Here is a 17,250-nt window from a genome sequence, read left to right on the forward strand (position 1 = left end):
TTTTTGCAAGTGTGAAGACATACATTGCTTTGAAGGCTCCTTTTTTTTTGGGGGGGGGGAAGCAAAATTACTTTCGGCTAGATGGTACTTTGACATGCAAACTTGTGATTTTCTCACTTTTCATTTGAAAAATTTAATTGCATTTATAGTGTTTTAAATGGGAACTTTGTGTCCTCTTTGCTGCAAGTTTCAGAATCCATAAGGAATTCAAGTGGTCCTAATAATTATGACTGCCCCTGCCAAGAGATTGTCATTTTCCATGTGAAGAAGCTCAATAGCTAGAACTATTATTTTTGTACAAATAATTCAGGAAAGTATGGGGAAGATCTTATCACCCACTTTATTGGTGGGCCTTGAAAAATCTTGCAAAACTTAACTGCAAATTCTCTGAGATATTGGAAGAATTTATTTCTATATATGAAGTAAAGCATTGATTTCCAAGATAAATTTCAATAGGGGATTTGTTTTTTTTTTTGGTTTATGTTACGGATTTCTAGTTGCAGTTTTAGTGGCCCTGACGTTGTGGTGTTGGCAAATTGGCAAACGTAAGTAACTAATGTTTCAGCAAGAAATGAATGTGATGAAACCAGAAGTGCATTGTTACAGAGCAGAGAGCTATTCAACCCTCAAAGTTGATCTCATCACACCCATTTCTTAGTTGCCGGGAGCTGATAGTAACTCTCAATGTCACAAGTTGAACTCAAACAGCGTGCCAAATGCGGCCATTTTATTACACGATTGTGAAATAATTTCATTAGAAAAGATAGTTTTTTAAGAAGGTGGAATATGAATCAATTTACAATCTTACATTCTACTTCTATCTACATGAAGATTTTCTTCTTGTTCGATCTGCGAGCCTGCTAACTCTGGGTTTGTCTATTTTGGAGTGTGTCCAGCTCAAATGTCAGCAAAGCAGTATGCTTCGAGTTGAAGCACTACTGGAGTCCTTTAAGTGCAAGGGTAGATCTACATCCAGCGCTTTGTAGTCTGTGCTGATGGGCGGATTGGAGGCGGTGTCTTGGCATTCCTATAGTCATTTGCATCTGCAAAAGATAATACTACGAAGAACTCAAATCATGAAACAGTTGCATAAAATGAGGCAAAAAACCTGCATCAGTTCTGTGCAGGTGTTGCTTACTTGATTCAGTTGGCTTCCCTCCAAGAGATGATCTGCGAGACCTATCTGACCCCGAAGCTTCAGTTCCAGTAAGTGATTGCCGCCTCAGGGACCTTGTACTGGTTCTAACTGGGGAGTTTCCATCATTGATTTTGCCAGCACCCTTGGTGGGTAAAATCAAGTTTTGTTGGTTCCTGTAATTTATAAGGCCACAAATTATGATTACAAATACTTTTTTGGGATAAACTTTTAAAATATATGATTTGCTGGAAAGATGGCATAAACAAATATTTACATAGTAATCCAGTGCCCAGAGACTGTTCATCCTTTAGAAATGTTCATCAACCAAATGGAAATTATGATAAGATGTAAAATTTACCTAACATTGCCACAAGTTTAGTTTAGAAATTAAGTACCAGATTTCACATACCTCTTTTCAGAGCCATTGATCAGTTTTCCAATGGTTCGAAGGGATTTCCTTATTTGGGATCCTTTTCCATTTGTAGTCCGAGGTTCTGTGGAAAGAGTTAGTTCACTTTGCTTCTCAATCTGAACCTCATTTCTGGCAGATATCTGTGGCTCAGGTGTATTTGGCAGCTGATGAGATGAAATCAGGGGTCTATTGTCAGATTTCACTGCCCGTTTTCTATAGGAAAAATTAGGACTTTTGGGAACGTTATTATGATGATTAGCATCGATAATGGAAACATCATTGCTGCTCCAATGCTCGTATGGCGTAGAAACTGCTTGGAACTGATCAAATTTCTGTCTCGAAGCAGACCCAAGTTGTAGGGGCTTGCTTACACTATCAGATACTTTTACCTGAATGTTCTCCTTGATACCATATCTTGGACCTTCCAAACTTAATCTTCGTGCACGAGTTGGGACTGAAGGGGTTTTTGTCCCCTTTTTCTCTTGACTATTTATCACTTTCTCAGTCTTCACTGCACTAAGACTCTCAATGCTCAGTCTTCGGGTACGAGGAGGAGTTCGCTCAGTCACTGCTATTGCTTTCTGAGCTTCCTTATTTGCCAACGCTTTTTTGAGGCTCTCAATCTGACAGATTTTAAAACATAAAAAACAATAAATAAATTTGTGTACTCGTATGCAACTGTCTGGCTCATGAACACGAATCAATTAGTAAATTAGAGATAATATGACACGAAACCATGCAATTTCTACCTAAAACAAAACTTTTCAGAAAGTATTCATTTGTTTAGATATTTGGTACGAAATTCCAGAAATTACGGAAAATAAAAAGAACAACGTATCAAGAATCTAGTGCATGGGCATTCAAAAATGTAAAAATGAACAATTTTAGATGAATATAAAGATTAAAAAAACAGTCAATTAAATCGATATGTTCACCTGTTCCTTGAGTTGCATAACCTCATTACTCTCTTTGTTCACTCGTGCAGCACCAAGCTCAACAGTTGAAACCCTTTGAGCAAACTTCAATGTACTGACTGTTTCCCCAAAAGAATCCACTTCTGGACTCACATGTGCAAACATTAATGTTTTAGCACGTCCACCTGAAATACAATTTTTCCATAAGGAGAATTTGGTAAATATACGCCTCATTTCGAATGTATTCAAGGAAATGTCTACACACAAGAATAAGATCTTTTTTTTTTTTTTGTAAAGTTATCAATCACATTTGGCTGCCTCACAATTTACAGAGGAGCTTTCAACATAAATGAATAAACAAAAGGGTAAAAAACCTACAGATGTGCATTCAGTTCTTTTTCACCATTTTGGATACACACCATACCCCCTCACCCTAACAGATGCAGCAAGTCCAAGCGACAAGTTACAAATTACACACTATTCTAAGGAGAAGGAAGTAGAGGCTTTATGAAAAGGTGACATGTAACAGCATTTAATTACCTAAAGAGTCTTGCAAGAGAAGAGTGAGCTTGCTGTTACGGTAAGGAATGTGAGAGTTCTTCTGAGCCAAGGCTGTGATCACATCTCCTAAACAAGAAAGGGACTTGTTGATATATTGAGCCTCCTTTAGCCGATCACCTGTAACTTCTGATTTGTCCACCCTTTCGCTGCCTGCAAGATCTACTAGATGCAGGCAACTACGAAGAATGCTTCCGGATGTATCTTTACCATGGACGTGTATTGTCAAGACACTGCAGATACAACTCCATCAATTTTCAGAGAAATCTTCAAATGTAAACTCAACGTTTCATATATTCTAAACAAAACCGACTTTTTCAATAAATACAATAAGATGGGCTAAACAATCAGCACAATCCCAAAACTGACCTGTGGGAGCGGCTGCTTCTGTTGTTGATTGCTGTAGAACTGACAGCACGATTCACCTCACCAAGTTTCATCAGCCGAAGAACATCAGCTGTGGACTTCACTGAATGCATCGTAGCATCTGGAAGATTCAACCCATTTTCACTAGCACAACTCCTTATCTCTAATTTGAGCACAATTAAGGATACCGGATGTTTGCATTTGCATTTTAAAAAAAAAAAAGTGAGAAACAAACTTTCCTATCTAAAGTTTTATATATGAACATATTTAATAGAACAAAAATATTTCTACAAGGTAGAAGATGAAATATAAAGGATATTTGGTATTTGATGAATCCTCTATGAGAAGGTCTCGTACTTGTTCATTATATATCTCGATCATTTGAACATAAATGTCATAATTGATGATGTCCTTCCTTGTACTAGATATATGAAATAGATCTTCCAGAGCCAAATAATTAATCCCCCTATCCTTTTGCATTCCTCCTGAAGGACCACTCTGTCACAAAAGCCATACATTAGCTGAAAATATCTTGGGAAGATGTAGAGAAACTAAGACAATAATTTGTATTGTGCAGATGGAAAATGCATTGCCAAATCATTAGATATTCAAAACAAATCAAATGAACTTAATGGAGTTTTAGAAAATTTGAACTGCTGAAACAATTTTGACAAGGATCTTACCATGGTATGCGTTTTCCCAGATCCAGTTTGGCCATATGCAAAAATGCATACATTATAACCATCCATCACTGATCTTATTAATGGTTGAGTGTCCTTAAATACATCATCTGAAAACAAAGATTGGTATTCCGAAGCAATCAGAGGCACATACGAATCAATGCAATATTAAATTGCTATTCCGAAGCAATCAGAGGCACATACGAATCAATGCAATATTAAATTGCAGTAAGCCACCCTCTCTAATAAACCATCCTCCCCAATAAATTTCAGTAATAGATTAATACTGAGCTTTACCTTGCGTGGCAGTTGGACCAAACACATGATTGAACTGAAACACTTTTCTTCCTTCCTTTCGGGCCTTTAATGGGTCCAAAATCACTAGTGAGCCATCCTCACCGATAAATTCTATCACATTTTTTGTTTCAGCCCTGAAAGAAGGCCTGACTCTGCAGTAAACTCGTATATTGCCTGAAGAAAATCTCAACCCAGTACATAATGAATAGATTTGACATTACATCATTTCCTTTTTTTGTTTTTTTCTGAAATTGACATTACATCATCAATGCTTCTAAGTAAAGCAATATTTCATTAAAATAATCAGAAGGGTAACATAAGGATAGTTTTTGGTACCTTTCAAGTCTTGAACCATATTGTATAGCTTCCTGTTTTCATTCACCACCCTGTGATACCCAAGAGCAGCAGAGGACATCTCCTGCACCTGATTTCCTGAAATCATGCAAATTGCCAGATAGGAGCACATTTTAACTTCCAAAAAACTTCAAAAACTTCAAAACTTGATGTGCATATAAAGACAGGAAACCATCATAAAAAAAAAAAAATGGCTTCTGATTATGAATTCATCTTTTTCATAAATAAGGAATTATGGAAACAAAATCAGAAGAAATTCTGGTCTCAGATACACAGGACAAAGATATCAGCTGCAAAAGCTCAAAACATACTTGTAGCATTATCTGGACAACAGTACTAAAGGAGTCCAGCCTAAATTCATTGTATATATAAATGTTTGGTAAAGATTACGAGAATGTGATAAATAATAAAAATTAGGAAAGTATGTTTCATTTTAAACTTAAGGTCCTTTTAGTATAGAACAGACCGAGGTCTTCTAAATCACTATGCAGCTGCAACTCCAAGTCTTTGAACTCTTTCTTCGTTCTTGATAACAAGTCCTTAAGATCCTGAAATAATTAAGAACAAAATGACAAAATTATAGAAGAAGTTCTCATTTAATAGAAAATTGAGGCGGTTATTTATATCATTCAATATTTAACATCTTCCTTTATCATCAATGTGTGTTTGGCCAAGAATTTCTTTCAAAAGAAGAAATGATCAGATAAACAAGCAAAAGATACACAAAATAATTGAAGAAAGAAGAAAGCTTTATGTTCATTAAGGTGCAGCACGTTATAAGCCAAACAGCAAGCTTTGAGCATAGATCTCTTGCTAAAAATGAAAAAGGGATGTGCATTATTTTTCTTACTCTAATAGCAGGGAAAAAGTGAAATAAATTAAAACAAAAAATCAGCCACCACAGAGACCATGTTCTTCGCTGTTAAAAACAGCTTTCTTTCCTAAATAAGGTCTCATGACAAGAATGCTTATACAGGTGAATCATATTTCTGAAAACAGTTCGTTATAAGGGCAATCTAATGAATGTAAGTTTATGCTGAACAAGCAAGAAAATATATGTAAAGCATTCTAAAATTGATTACAAGCAAAAAATATGCGCCAACTTTTTTATCTTCCCGATGTTATTTTCTATGAAAGTACAATTTCATACAGATTAACCTAGACTGTGACAATTCAAGCAAAAAATGAAGTTCATGGCAGAACTACTTACCACAAGTTCTTTTTCTTGCATTTGAAGTAACTGCCGGTGCTTGCAGTTACCTTTCATCAAGCAAGCTCTGCAACACTGTGAAAGAATTCAGGTTCTGTATCCAAGAAACAGATGCATGGACAAATGTGTATGTACAAGCATCACCTTTTAGTGCAGGAAACATGATGTTTTTTCCCTTAATAGGAATAGTGTATTTATTAAATTCTCGGTGGCATTAATTGGGTTAAGAAAGAAAGTGCTCAAAAGTACATCTAGGGAAGCAGGATTGATGCTGCTCCAAGCACATCTACTTATTTAGATCACTGAGATTGTCAACATTAATGATCTGACAAGGTCGAAAGGTGTTTTTTTTTTTATGAAGAAGAAAATCATATCAGGGAAACAGTAAAACAATAATGGTGACCATTCAGGTAAGTGCTATGAATCACAAAATATTAATGAGAAATAATTGCAGTAGAATTTTATATTAATGAGAAAGATGACATCTAAGAAATCGAAGCAGTTATGTTTAACATGTTTCTTTAAAGGTACATGCTTATAAAGCCACATCCATTTGAAATTTTAAAAAATTACCTGAGAAATTCCAAGTACAGGTAAATCCTCTGGAGAAGAAGTTACATGGGTTTGCAACCTGCTTCCTTTTAGAAATGCTTCAAACATTGATTTCAGCTGCATTTGAACAGGAATAACTATATTACAGAGAGCTTTATGAAGCAAAAGCATTGGCTTAAAAAAGTAAAAACAAAAGTTGTTCAAATAAGATAAAGCAAGGGAGATTTTTCGCCTTTTAGTTACTTCAAGAGTCCTCTTAATCTGTGCATACCAAGGGAGCCTTTTGGCATTGAAAGTCTCAAAAAGATGCATAATTTACTTTTTAGATGTATTATTTGTAGTCAAGTTGCTTTTTGCACACGTTCATTGCCAGTAGTCTCCCTCATCTAGTTCCTTTAGGGCAAATATTAACATTCCCTTAAAAAATTAGATTTCGATAACAGTATGTTTTATGGCGTAGCAGGATAACAAGTGTAAATTAATTTAAAGCGAGGACTCTAGGCCACGTCTTGATTGCGCAATACAGGGGATTAAGCAATATTTCTTGTTGTCATAGTCTAATAGCACACAATTAAACTCTAAAATTGGACTGGACAAATGGTGTGGCTCGAAACTTTAGTTCCATGAATATAGGACAATAAATCTTTTAAAACATAAATATAAGATGTTTAATCAGAATGCAGTTTAGTCCGGAACTGCACTAGACAAAGAACAGTACTATAGAATCCACTCTATCCAAATCCAGTTCCAGTCCCATCTTATCCCAATTCCTACATTCAATCAAACTAAGAGAACATACATATAAATATCAAGAAATTTGCTAGTGGATATATTTTTCAGGCTTGATAAGACAAGATCCTGCTGGTTGAAACATAGGTAGCAAGCCAGGGGGTGCCTTAGTCAATGTCTATAGATAGCTATGATCACACTTCCACCATTATCCTGCATTCTGTCTCTACCAATGGACATAAAAGGAAAAAGAATATGTACCAACAAAACCAGTTTATATTTTGTTAATTTTTCTTTGGTATATCTTATATTGAGAAATTCAACCAGGAAATTTTTGGAGTAATCTTTGACTGAAACCAGACTGACCTCAGGGTACTCTGTCTGGAGTTGTTTTGAGCAACTAGAGAGGACCTTGGTCAACAGCTTAAATGAATCCTGGATCAAATCAGAGAAAAAAGAAAATCCATTAACAAAGAAAATTATCTACTCCACTTTAGCTCTCCATTCTAGTTCCAATTTTTACACTTGGTGAATCTAAATTCAGTAAGCAAAAGAATTAAAAATTACCAGACTTCTGTTATGAAAGGAAGCTAAAAGGTTCTCATCAAGGTTTTCCTTTGCGCCAATCATGCATTCAGCAATCACCTTAACAATTAAATCTACAAGATACAATGCATTGTATAAAGTAAGATACGATAACACACCAAGGCAAAAATAAGTAGCATCTGGATCATCTATCAAGATAAATGCTATTTAAAACGAAAAATCTCTTTCAAGTATATGGCTGTTGCTACTAAATTCTACATAACCAAAAACAAAATAAATTATTTTCTATCATTTAACAAGGATGAATATTTGTAATACCTTAGTTATGAAATGTGACAATGGCATATTAGGTACATTATAAACCAGTGAGCAATTTTGACAACCATTTATTATCTTTACAGTGACAAGCGCATTAGGTAGGTACCAGAAAGTATTATTAAATCATTTATTAACATTACACTGACAATAATTACACAATCTAGATGTCAGGCTTAGAAGGTTTCTTAAAGAGTTCTTATGGGATGTGAATAAACTCGTATACAAATCTAAGGTTAACATACATGAAAAACACCTGTGGAAAAGACCAACCTACCTTCAAGCTTCAGATTTTCACCATTGGCAGGTAGCTGTTTCTCAGATAATGCAGACATGTCCAAATGCCTAGAAGAGCCTGAAGTGATAACTGTTGAGGCTCGTGAAGGCCTACTGGCAGATTGCAGAACCAACAGAGTTTTTGCAGGCTTATAAAATCCATTTTCACAGCTCATCTGCTTCCACTCATGGTATGATTTCAGGGATAATATGCAATCGACAATCTTGGCTGCTGACCCTGCCTCCAAAGTATCCTTAAAATAACATAAACAAATGAGTCAATTAGTCACAGGTCAATACTAACAACAAACAAATATATATAGAGAGAGAGAGAGTGGGGGGGAAGGAGAGAGAGAGAGAGAGACATTCTATTCATCTAGTTTTATTGCACACACAAAAAACATTAGATGAGTTATATTACCCTTTCAAGATCAGAAGCTTCAAAAGCTGGCAATTTCAACTCCTCAACAGCCACCAAAAAGTTCCGTACATTCTCAAAGTATTGATAAGCAGGAGGCGGCTGAGATTCCCGGCTGAATGATTGTATATATGAACTATTCTCCACAACCTTGAGAAATTTCCAAAAGCAAATCATCAATTAGATAATTAGAGTGATAAAAACCCACCAATAATCACATTCTGCATTTCCATGAAACAAACAAACATACTACGTTATTCATCAATTTTGGACTTAGGTATTTAAATTAAAGAATGGAGTACCTTGGTTACAGTCCCTGGGTTAATCTTGTTAATGGCATTACACAGAATGAGACCATTTCTCAAGCAAGAAATGAATTCTCTCTCTGATGGCTCGCTTGATACTCCAAGAGGGCCCACTAAGTTTTCAAGCCACTCTGCTGCTTCAAATCGCCTCCAAGCTACAAAATAACCCACAAATTTGATAAAAGAAACGTTTTTTTTTTAAAAAAAAAGACTCACTATTCATTATCTGGCACACAAGAAAACAAAACAAAAAACAAAATTAAGAACAAACACATTGAAAAATCTACATCTACACACACACACACATATAGAAAGAAATAAAGATAGCATCAGCATTCACCAACCTGATTCTTCAGCTTTTCTTGACGCCAAATTGAAGTCATGTAGCCCACTTCTTCTTCTACTATCTTCCATCTTAATGTCCCCATATAATTAACCAAAGAAACAAAAAACTCAATTATATCAATTAAAACAATCAAACAAAAAATACCCAACAAGTCATTTCACATGCAAATGCATTTACTCGCACAATTTACAAATTCAAAACAATGGAAAGAAAGTAAAGATTCAAGAACATACTGGGTTTCTTTTCTTTCCTTTAACAGAATGAATAAAAACAAGAAACCCTAAAGGACCCAGAAAGCTAAAAAACAAAGAAAAGATTTGTGTAATTCTCTTTTCAGTGATAGTTCTTGATTCTTTTGTTTCTTCAGTTGATTGGGCTTGCTATTTTCTTGTACAATGGAATAATGTGTCAGTGTTATGCTTTTGTTTTTGGGGTTGTTCATTTTAGACACATTTTGGTTCGGTTTCAGATTCGGATCCGAAGCTAAGGCTATGGAAAATCGTAACGTTAACTTGTATAGTTTGAATTCAAAATCTGTACAGTGAGGTCACACGCGGTTTGGGTTTTGGAGTCAGTGAAGGATGATCGGAGCCGTATGATTTGCCACGTGGGTGGTATTAGTTAACGGATGAGATTCATTGTTGATATATTTGGGTTGGGCTAAGTTTGGGCCTAGATTAATGATACGATTGATTGGATATTTGATTAGATTTTCAGTGGCAAAAAATTGAGGTAAGGTGCATAAATTGTTTTGATTTGTTGCCATATTTAACAAAGGGTGAGATCCTCTGTGATGTGAATTCTCCTTCTTCTTCTTCTTATTTTCAATAAAATGTGTTGTGTTTTAGGGCAAAATTATGGTACCACATTAGTACCATAGCTGGACCCTGTCTTTTAACATGTTAATAAATAGTTTTAATAAAAGATATATTTTTACACGTATTTATTCGCTAGAAGATTGTATTATCATTTTATTATTATTGGTATTTTTATTTTTAAAAATAATAATAGACATTTCAAGTATAATCCCAAGTGTTTATGCGACACTCATGTATTAAAATATTAGTTTTATAACTTGTCAAATTATTTTTTATTTTGTTATATCATCCAACAAATGAATTTTACCTTATTTAAGATTGTAATGACTGTGATTCTAGTTCAAAAATATAGCATTACTAAAAAAATCTAGCTTATTGTATAGTTCATTGAAATGTGTGTGTGTGTATGTATGTGTGTATCAAAACATGTCTTTATATAAAAATGGGACTATTACCCTTGTAATTTTCTTTTCAATTTTTTTTTTTGGTCAGAACCCACTTTAATTTACAAAATGTCATTTTCTAATTTTTTCAGGTTTCTTTCTTATTAAAAAGAAAATTTCAGTCTCTTCGACAAAATTTCAATTACAATTTTTTTAATAAATTTTTTTGAATGATTAAAGCATATCTATTTAATTGAAAAAAAAATCATCTATATGTATGAATTAAATGGAATTACAAGCATAATCAAATAGCTATTATGTAATTTTTTAAATGAATGAAAAAGTTTAGAATGCAAAGCGCTTGTGAGAAAACAAAAAATGTAAAAAACTTTGGTGTAGCTGTGTTGGTATAAAAAGTTAGAAAGAGAAACTTATAGATAAGAGAAATATATGAGTAATCAAATTTTATTTTGTTCCTTAATGTAATTGTAATAGGTGAGGGATTTTATAAAGACTTTAGAAGGGTGCCAATAGTTCAAATCTTTATATTATCCATTTGAAACTCAACCCAAAAATCAGAAGTATGTCGATAATCTACCTTGATATGGTCCATTTAAAGCCTTCCTTGATATAGTCTATTTAAAGCCTGTTTAAAATCCAAAGAAGGAGAGTAGTATTCTCAAATGAGAAGAAAATGTGAGCCACAACACTATAAGAAACTCAAAGATGAAGAGGTGATAAAGCATTATGATAATGTCAATTTTCTTTAAATATAGGGAAATTATCAGCGATTCACTCGAAAACTAACCTATTATAAAAAATACTATAATATTTTAAATTTATTCTATTTTCCACCCATTATTTTGAAATTACCCTTGTAAAATAACTATTACTATAATTTGTGTTTGTTTTTGTTTTATCATTTTATAAGGATAATTATGTCTTTTTAGTGGATGGTTGATACAAATTGCATACATTGGATTCAAAATTGAATAAATTCAAACTTTTACAATATTTCTAATAATTAGGTAAGCTTAAGGTGGACAATTGATAATTTTTCCTTAAATATAAGATAAATGATCATTCTAGCCTATCCTGTGAGTAAAGGGTAAAAAAGACTTTTCCTTAGACGTAACAAAGCGACGTCTTTCCCAAACTCATTGATTTTGATACCGAATCTGCAGTGATGATTTGGGTAATGTCAGTAGTATAGCTAAGAATTTTGAAGTAATAAGCATAATTAGTAGTCCAAGAGCCAACTGGACAAGGTTCACGTGAATATCTTAATTATGACATACAAGCAAAACACTTTCTGAAAATTTGTGTTTCTTCTACTTGTACCTTAGTTTGTGGTTGAAGGACTTGTACACAATGACTAATTTGCAAGTAATTCCATTAAGTGGGGTATCATTACTTCTAAGTTTATGTAATAATTGCTTCTGTATCTACTCAAATATTCATTGAAAACGTTCCCACTTTAGACTTACTATTAATAGGCGGCCCCACGTTTAATTGACCAAGTATGGTAAGGATGTGTTTGGAATCAAAGTATTGAACTTTCCATTATTTACTTTTGTTAATATCCAATTTTTCATGCTATTAGAGGAGAGAATATAACATCAAATCTTCTATGGAAATTTCAGAAAGCATGATGGATTCAATTTTATATTTACGGTAATAAAGGGTTTCATTTTAATTGGAACCTCAATGAAAATTTAAATGTTGTGAATACGTTTCTTAGGGTTTGTTTTGGAATGCTATGTGCAAAACACTTTGAATAAAATAGGTTTCTATGAAAGCACTTGTAGTATATTTAATTATTTATGCCAATATATTTCTTTAACCAATTGTTCCTTATCTTGAAATAGTAGCTCTTATTTAGGGATGACAATTTTTCCCGATGGGATGGGATCCTGCGGGATCTCATCCCATTTGGGATGGAATTGAGACATATTTTTGTCCCATAAAAAAATTTAGGAACAGAAATATGACCTTTTTTTTATCCCACTTGCATATATGGGACGGAAGTGAGATTGGCAAATTTCATCCCATCCCGTTTGATTACCGACTAAGAATGAGAATTTTTCCAATTGTGATGTGATCTCGCAGGATCCCATATCTTTTGGGACGGAATCGAGATATATTTTTGTCCCAAAAAAAATATAGAGACGAGAGTGAGACATTTTTTCATTTCATTTGCATATATGGGGCGAGATTGGAATTGGTAAATCTCATCCCATCCCATCTCATCCCATTGCCAACCCTACTCTTATTTATCTTTACTTTTTTTTTTAAGGGAAAACCCATTATATTGCCAAATATACTTAATATACGAGTACTCTTTACTTTTTTAAATGGTCACACATAATTTTTTTTTTTTTTAAAAAATCGTCATCCAAACTCTCAAGATTTATTAAAAAGTAGGTTATGCTACTAAAAAAAAGTACAGTATGTGACCATTTATAAAATTAAGTAACTCAATGTGTAAATGTAAGCAAACATTAAGGGTTGTGATGTTTTTCTCAAACTTTTTAGTTAAAAGTTTAGTAACAAGAGAATATATAAGGGATATTATAAAAAGTTTGATTAGGTGCGTGACTGCATGCGTGGCAAGTTGTGGGACTCACGACTTTCCCAATGGAAGTTTGATACAGTTGCGCACCCGATCAGACCCTTGCAAGGGGTGTTACAAACTATGTAAGGAGTAAATGGTAAATTCCAAAGAAAAAGAAGGAAAAATTAGGGAGAAAATAGCATATTTTCATATCCAACACCAAGAGCACTTATGGTAGTATATCAAAACTAAGGACAAAAATGGATTAATTACCAAAAACAAAATCTCGAAACAATTGAACGTAATACCAAACAAAGCCTAAGGAGAAGTTCCAAAAGTGGGAAAGACTAGTCGTCAAGTAAATAGAAATATGCCCATATTCGGAGAATTTGCTACATATAGTATCCCATCTGTCACCTTTCCATGTTACATTCTAATTTTGGTCACACTTTCCTTCATTAGTCCCCCTGTCATTTCGAAGTTTTTTTTCCTTATATTTAGTCTTCTTTTCTACACATTAGACACTAATTTTCCTTTCATTTCATCTCATTTCATTTGCTTCCTGCTCTCTCTCTCTCTTCCTCTTCTTCTTATAATCTCTCTGTGTGTTGTTAAAAGGAAGCAGCAACAACAAAATGGGGAGAGGCAAAATTGAGATCAAGAAAATTGAGAACTTGAACAGCCGGCAGGTGACCTTCTCAAAGCGGCGTAATGGGTTGCTGAAAAAGGCTAAGGAGTTGTCAGTTTTGTGTGATGCAGATGTTGGTGTCATTGTCTTCTCCAGCACCGGCAAGCTTTATGAGTTTTCAAGTTCAAGGTTCTTTTTTTTTTCTTTTCTTTTTTCTTCTTTCTAAAAGCCATTTTTGAGAGATCTCTAAATCTTTATCTTTGATAAAATTAGACTTTTTTTTTCCAATTTTTTGGTTGGTTGGTTGGTTGGTTTGGTCTATGTATGCATGGCTCTATTTCATAGCGCCTTTAGATTAGTGTTGTTGAATTGTGATAAACCCTTTAACCGAAAAACCAAAAAAAAAAAAAGTTTGTTTAATTGCTAAAAGAAAAAAAGAAAAGTTCATATAGAGTTTGAAAATATGTAGAAGAAGAAGAACAGAGTAATGATGTAATAAATTAAAAGTTTTAATTCTTTTTTGAAGGGAAAATTGGTACTAACAGTAAATAACTAATTTAAGTAAGAAAATTTTATATTGAGGAAGAAAAAAAAAAGGGGTAAAAGATCATTGGGCAAAGAGAGAAAAAAGGTAAAGAACTTGCCTAACAAGGAAATAGTGCAAATGGTGTGTTGGGCCGGGCCCCAAATCCATGCAAAACCCTACATGGACCTAACTTTAGGCCCAGTTTATCCTGAAAAAGTCCCACTTTTTTGTGTTTTTTTTGGGTAACTCTAATTACAATTCTGATAATAGAGAGAGTGCACTACTCCCTTATATATATATATATATATTTGGTTAATTCTCAATCAAAGCTTTCTGGAGCTCAAAAACTAGGCGGGCTTGACCCATATGACGGGCTTACTAAACCCTCAACAAACAAAACGGGCTAAACCCATAGTGGGTCCAGTTTATCCCTTTGATGATATTATTATTTACAGTAGGAATTTTTTATTTTGACAGTTATAGTAGGAAATAATTAGTCATTAGTTTAAAAAATTTTATATTTATTTATTGACTGTATAATTTACCGTATCCGTATGTATTGTAGCATGGAACACATTCTTTCAAGATACAGCAAAGGCATTGATTTGGAATGCCAAACAAATCGTAATGAAGAGCATGGAGTCCCAGAGGTATCAATCACTGCACATTCATATGTATTTATACAGAAATTAAAATGTGGTGTACGTACACATATTTCATATTTGCACTCAATTAAAAATTCGAAAAATGTTAAAAGGAACAATATACGCTTGATAGAAACACAAGCAAAACGACGTTGTTTTATCTCTTTAAAGACAAAGAGGTGGGAAGAAAACGAAGTTATTTTTTGCCTGTGTTGTATTTCTATCAGCACACTGTTCGTTTATGATTTACCAGTGGTCTTAAAATTTATGATCCTTATTTCAATTTTCAATGAATAAGCAGCTTCCACCAAAATCAGCAGAATTGAATGCTTTGAAAGATGAGTATGCAAGGCTACGTTTGGCATACATGTGAGTAATGCCATTTCCATTATTATTATTATTATTATGACCTGAACCAATTGATTATTCTAACACAAATTAGTACATCACATTACAGGCGGATGAATGGACAGGAGCTAGATGGCTTGAGCTTCAAAGAGCTACAACAATTGGAACATCAATTGAGTGAAGGCATGTTATCTGTCAAGGACATGAAGGTAATTTGGTTTGACTAGAATTTTAATCATCTCTTGACACTGTAATTAGGTTTTGCTGTGTAGGCCTAATTGAATTGAATCTTTAATGCTGCAGGAACAAGTTTTGTTGGAGCAAATTCGGAGATCTAGATTAATGGTAAAGTACTGGGGATTATTTTTTCTTCTTTTTTTTTTTTTGGGATAATTTTGGATTTTGGATTCGTTTGGGCAATAAAAATTAGACATGTGGCACATATAATCATCCGTGATTAGCTACACAGTCCACCTAACATAAAGTGCTTATCGGCTGCCCCAAAAAAAAGTTAAAAAAAAAAAAGGCACTTTTAAACGTTTCCAATGCTCCTCCAATACTCCTTTTTTTTTATTGTTGAAATAAAATGATGAATTTTTTGTATTTATTTTTGAGAATTTTTAATATGCAGGAGCAAAAAGCCATGCTAGAGAATGAGACTTTAAGAAAACAGGTGAGCCAAAATATGCTTGACGTTTTTAGCAAATAAAAATATTCATTTTTTAGTTTGAAAATACTCATTTTTTATTTTAAAATTTTCTTCAAAATGCATGTGGATAAAAATAATATATAGATGGAGGAGCTTCGAAGGTCGTCGTCAAGGTCACCATTGGTTGAATTTGATCCTCTCGAAAGGAGATTTTCCTTCACAAAATTGAAAGCTGATCATTGCGGTTGCACTTCGAATGAAAATGAAGATGATCATTCGGATACTTCCTTACACTTGGGGTAATTAACTTTAATATTCACGTTCTTTTTATATATGTATCCCATCATATATCAATTCTTGAAGTTTAAATTGATAGGTAATAATCTAATTATAATTTTTTTTTTTTAGCTACGAATAACAATATTCTCACAATACAATCGCTGTCAAGTACAGTAAATAACCCTTAAGTCTTCTTGGAAAACTTTAGGGTTAATATATACGAAATTGGTTTATATTTGAATTTTATTAGAATGATTTGCAGATACAATAAATCTTAATAGAAATCTTTTGGTGTGCATGCGTGTGTGTGTGAGAGACAGGCTATCATCAGAGGTTCGCCGCAAAAGAAAAGCACCAAAGATAGAGTCCACAGGCAATGATTCTGGGAGCCAAGTGGCCTCAGATTGAAATTATATACATGGTGATTTTATATTTGTTTTGCTTTTAAAGATTAGATGAAAAAAGTTTTATGCAGTTTCAGTTTCTTTGAATTCATGAGATGGCAAACAATAGACGTGCATAGATGTTCTTCTTTTGATATACATTTTGCACACCCATCTTGTTTAACTCAAAAACAATTACACCTTTGATTTTAGGTTGGTGTGATCAGGGAATCGATCTTTTAACTTATTGCTGGCATTGCAAGAGAGGTCAAACCTATGAGATAATCTTTTTGAGATATAGATTAATTTGAAAAGTGAGACTAATAACTCAACACACAATAATTGTAATAAAAACATTCGTTCCAAGTTTTGAATGTCTTTGTTACACTTAATTTTTTATAGCCTAGCTAAACAAGAAAAAAACATAATAAGGGTTGTTAGGATCATCCCACTGCCACGTCAATAAATATCCTCATGAAATATTATCAATGCTGAATTTCTAACCAAAATCTTTCAAGAGTATGGTCTGTTTGAAATTACTTTTGAAATATTTAAAAGTAATTTTGAAAAGTTAAGAACTAATTTTGAAAAAATCACTCATCCTATAAGTAGATTTTGAAAT

The 17,250-nt window shown here is 33.5% G+C and overlaps 2 protein-coding genes across 3 annotated transcripts; one reads left to right on the forward strand and one right to left on the reverse strand.

Moving 5' to 3' along the window:
• Positions 1-198: 198 nt before the first annotated feature.
• On the reverse strand, positions 199-9,879 carry LOC18031861 (kinesin-like protein KIN-14L). The gene is made up of 20 exons (XM_024187511.1): positions 9,650-9,879; positions 9,415-9,484; positions 9,068-9,225; positions 8,769-8,915; positions 8,349-8,601; positions 7,778-7,869; positions 7,577-7,645; positions 6,503-6,598; positions 5,930-6,004; positions 5,186-5,267; positions 4,702-4,797; positions 4,366-4,539; positions 4,072-4,178; positions 3,711-3,886; positions 3,392-3,559; positions 3,005-3,255; positions 2,486-2,649; positions 1,548-2,173; positions 1,139-1,311; positions 199-1,043 (listed from the first exon to the last, which is right to left on the reverse strand). The coding sequence occupies exons 2-20, from the start codon at positions 9,482-9,484 to the stop codon at positions 967-969; spliced, it is 3,054 nt and encodes a 1,017-aa protein (XP_024043279.1). The 5' UTR covers positions 9,650-9,879; the 3' UTR covers positions 199-966.
• Positions 9,880-13,702: 3,823 nt separating this feature from the next.
• Positions 13,703-16,881, forward strand: LOC18031235 (agamous-like MADS-box protein AGL18). 2 transcript variants are annotated; one of them, XM_024187037.1, is made up of 9 exons: positions 13,703-13,988; positions 14,891-14,975; positions 15,271-15,338; positions 15,427-15,526; positions 15,621-15,662; positions 15,949-15,990; positions 16,111-16,265; positions 16,566-16,666; positions 16,842-16,881. In XM_024187037.1, the coding sequence occupies exons 1-8, from the start codon at positions 13,807-13,809 to the stop codon at positions 16,651-16,653; spliced, it is 762 nt and encodes a 253-aa protein (XP_024042805.1). In that variant the 5' UTR covers positions 13,703-13,806; the 3' UTR covers positions 16,654-16,666; positions 16,842-16,881. The 2 variants fall into 2 exon arrangements, with proteins under 2 accessions (XP_024042805.1, XP_006421311.1); XM_006421248.2 differs by having other exon boundaries at positions 16,566-16,877.
• The last annotated feature ends 369 nt before the right edge of the window (positions 16,882-17,250 follow it).

The sequence above is a fragment of the Citrus clementina genome, unplaced genomic scaffold (genome assembly GCF_000493195.1).
Source record: "Citrus clementina cultivar Clemenules unplaced genomic scaffold, Citrus_clementina_v1.0 scaffold_9, whole genome shotgun sequence".
NCBI classification, from domain to species: domain Eukaryota; kingdom Viridiplantae; phylum Streptophyta; class Magnoliopsida; order Sapindales; family Rutaceae; genus Citrus; species Citrus x clementina.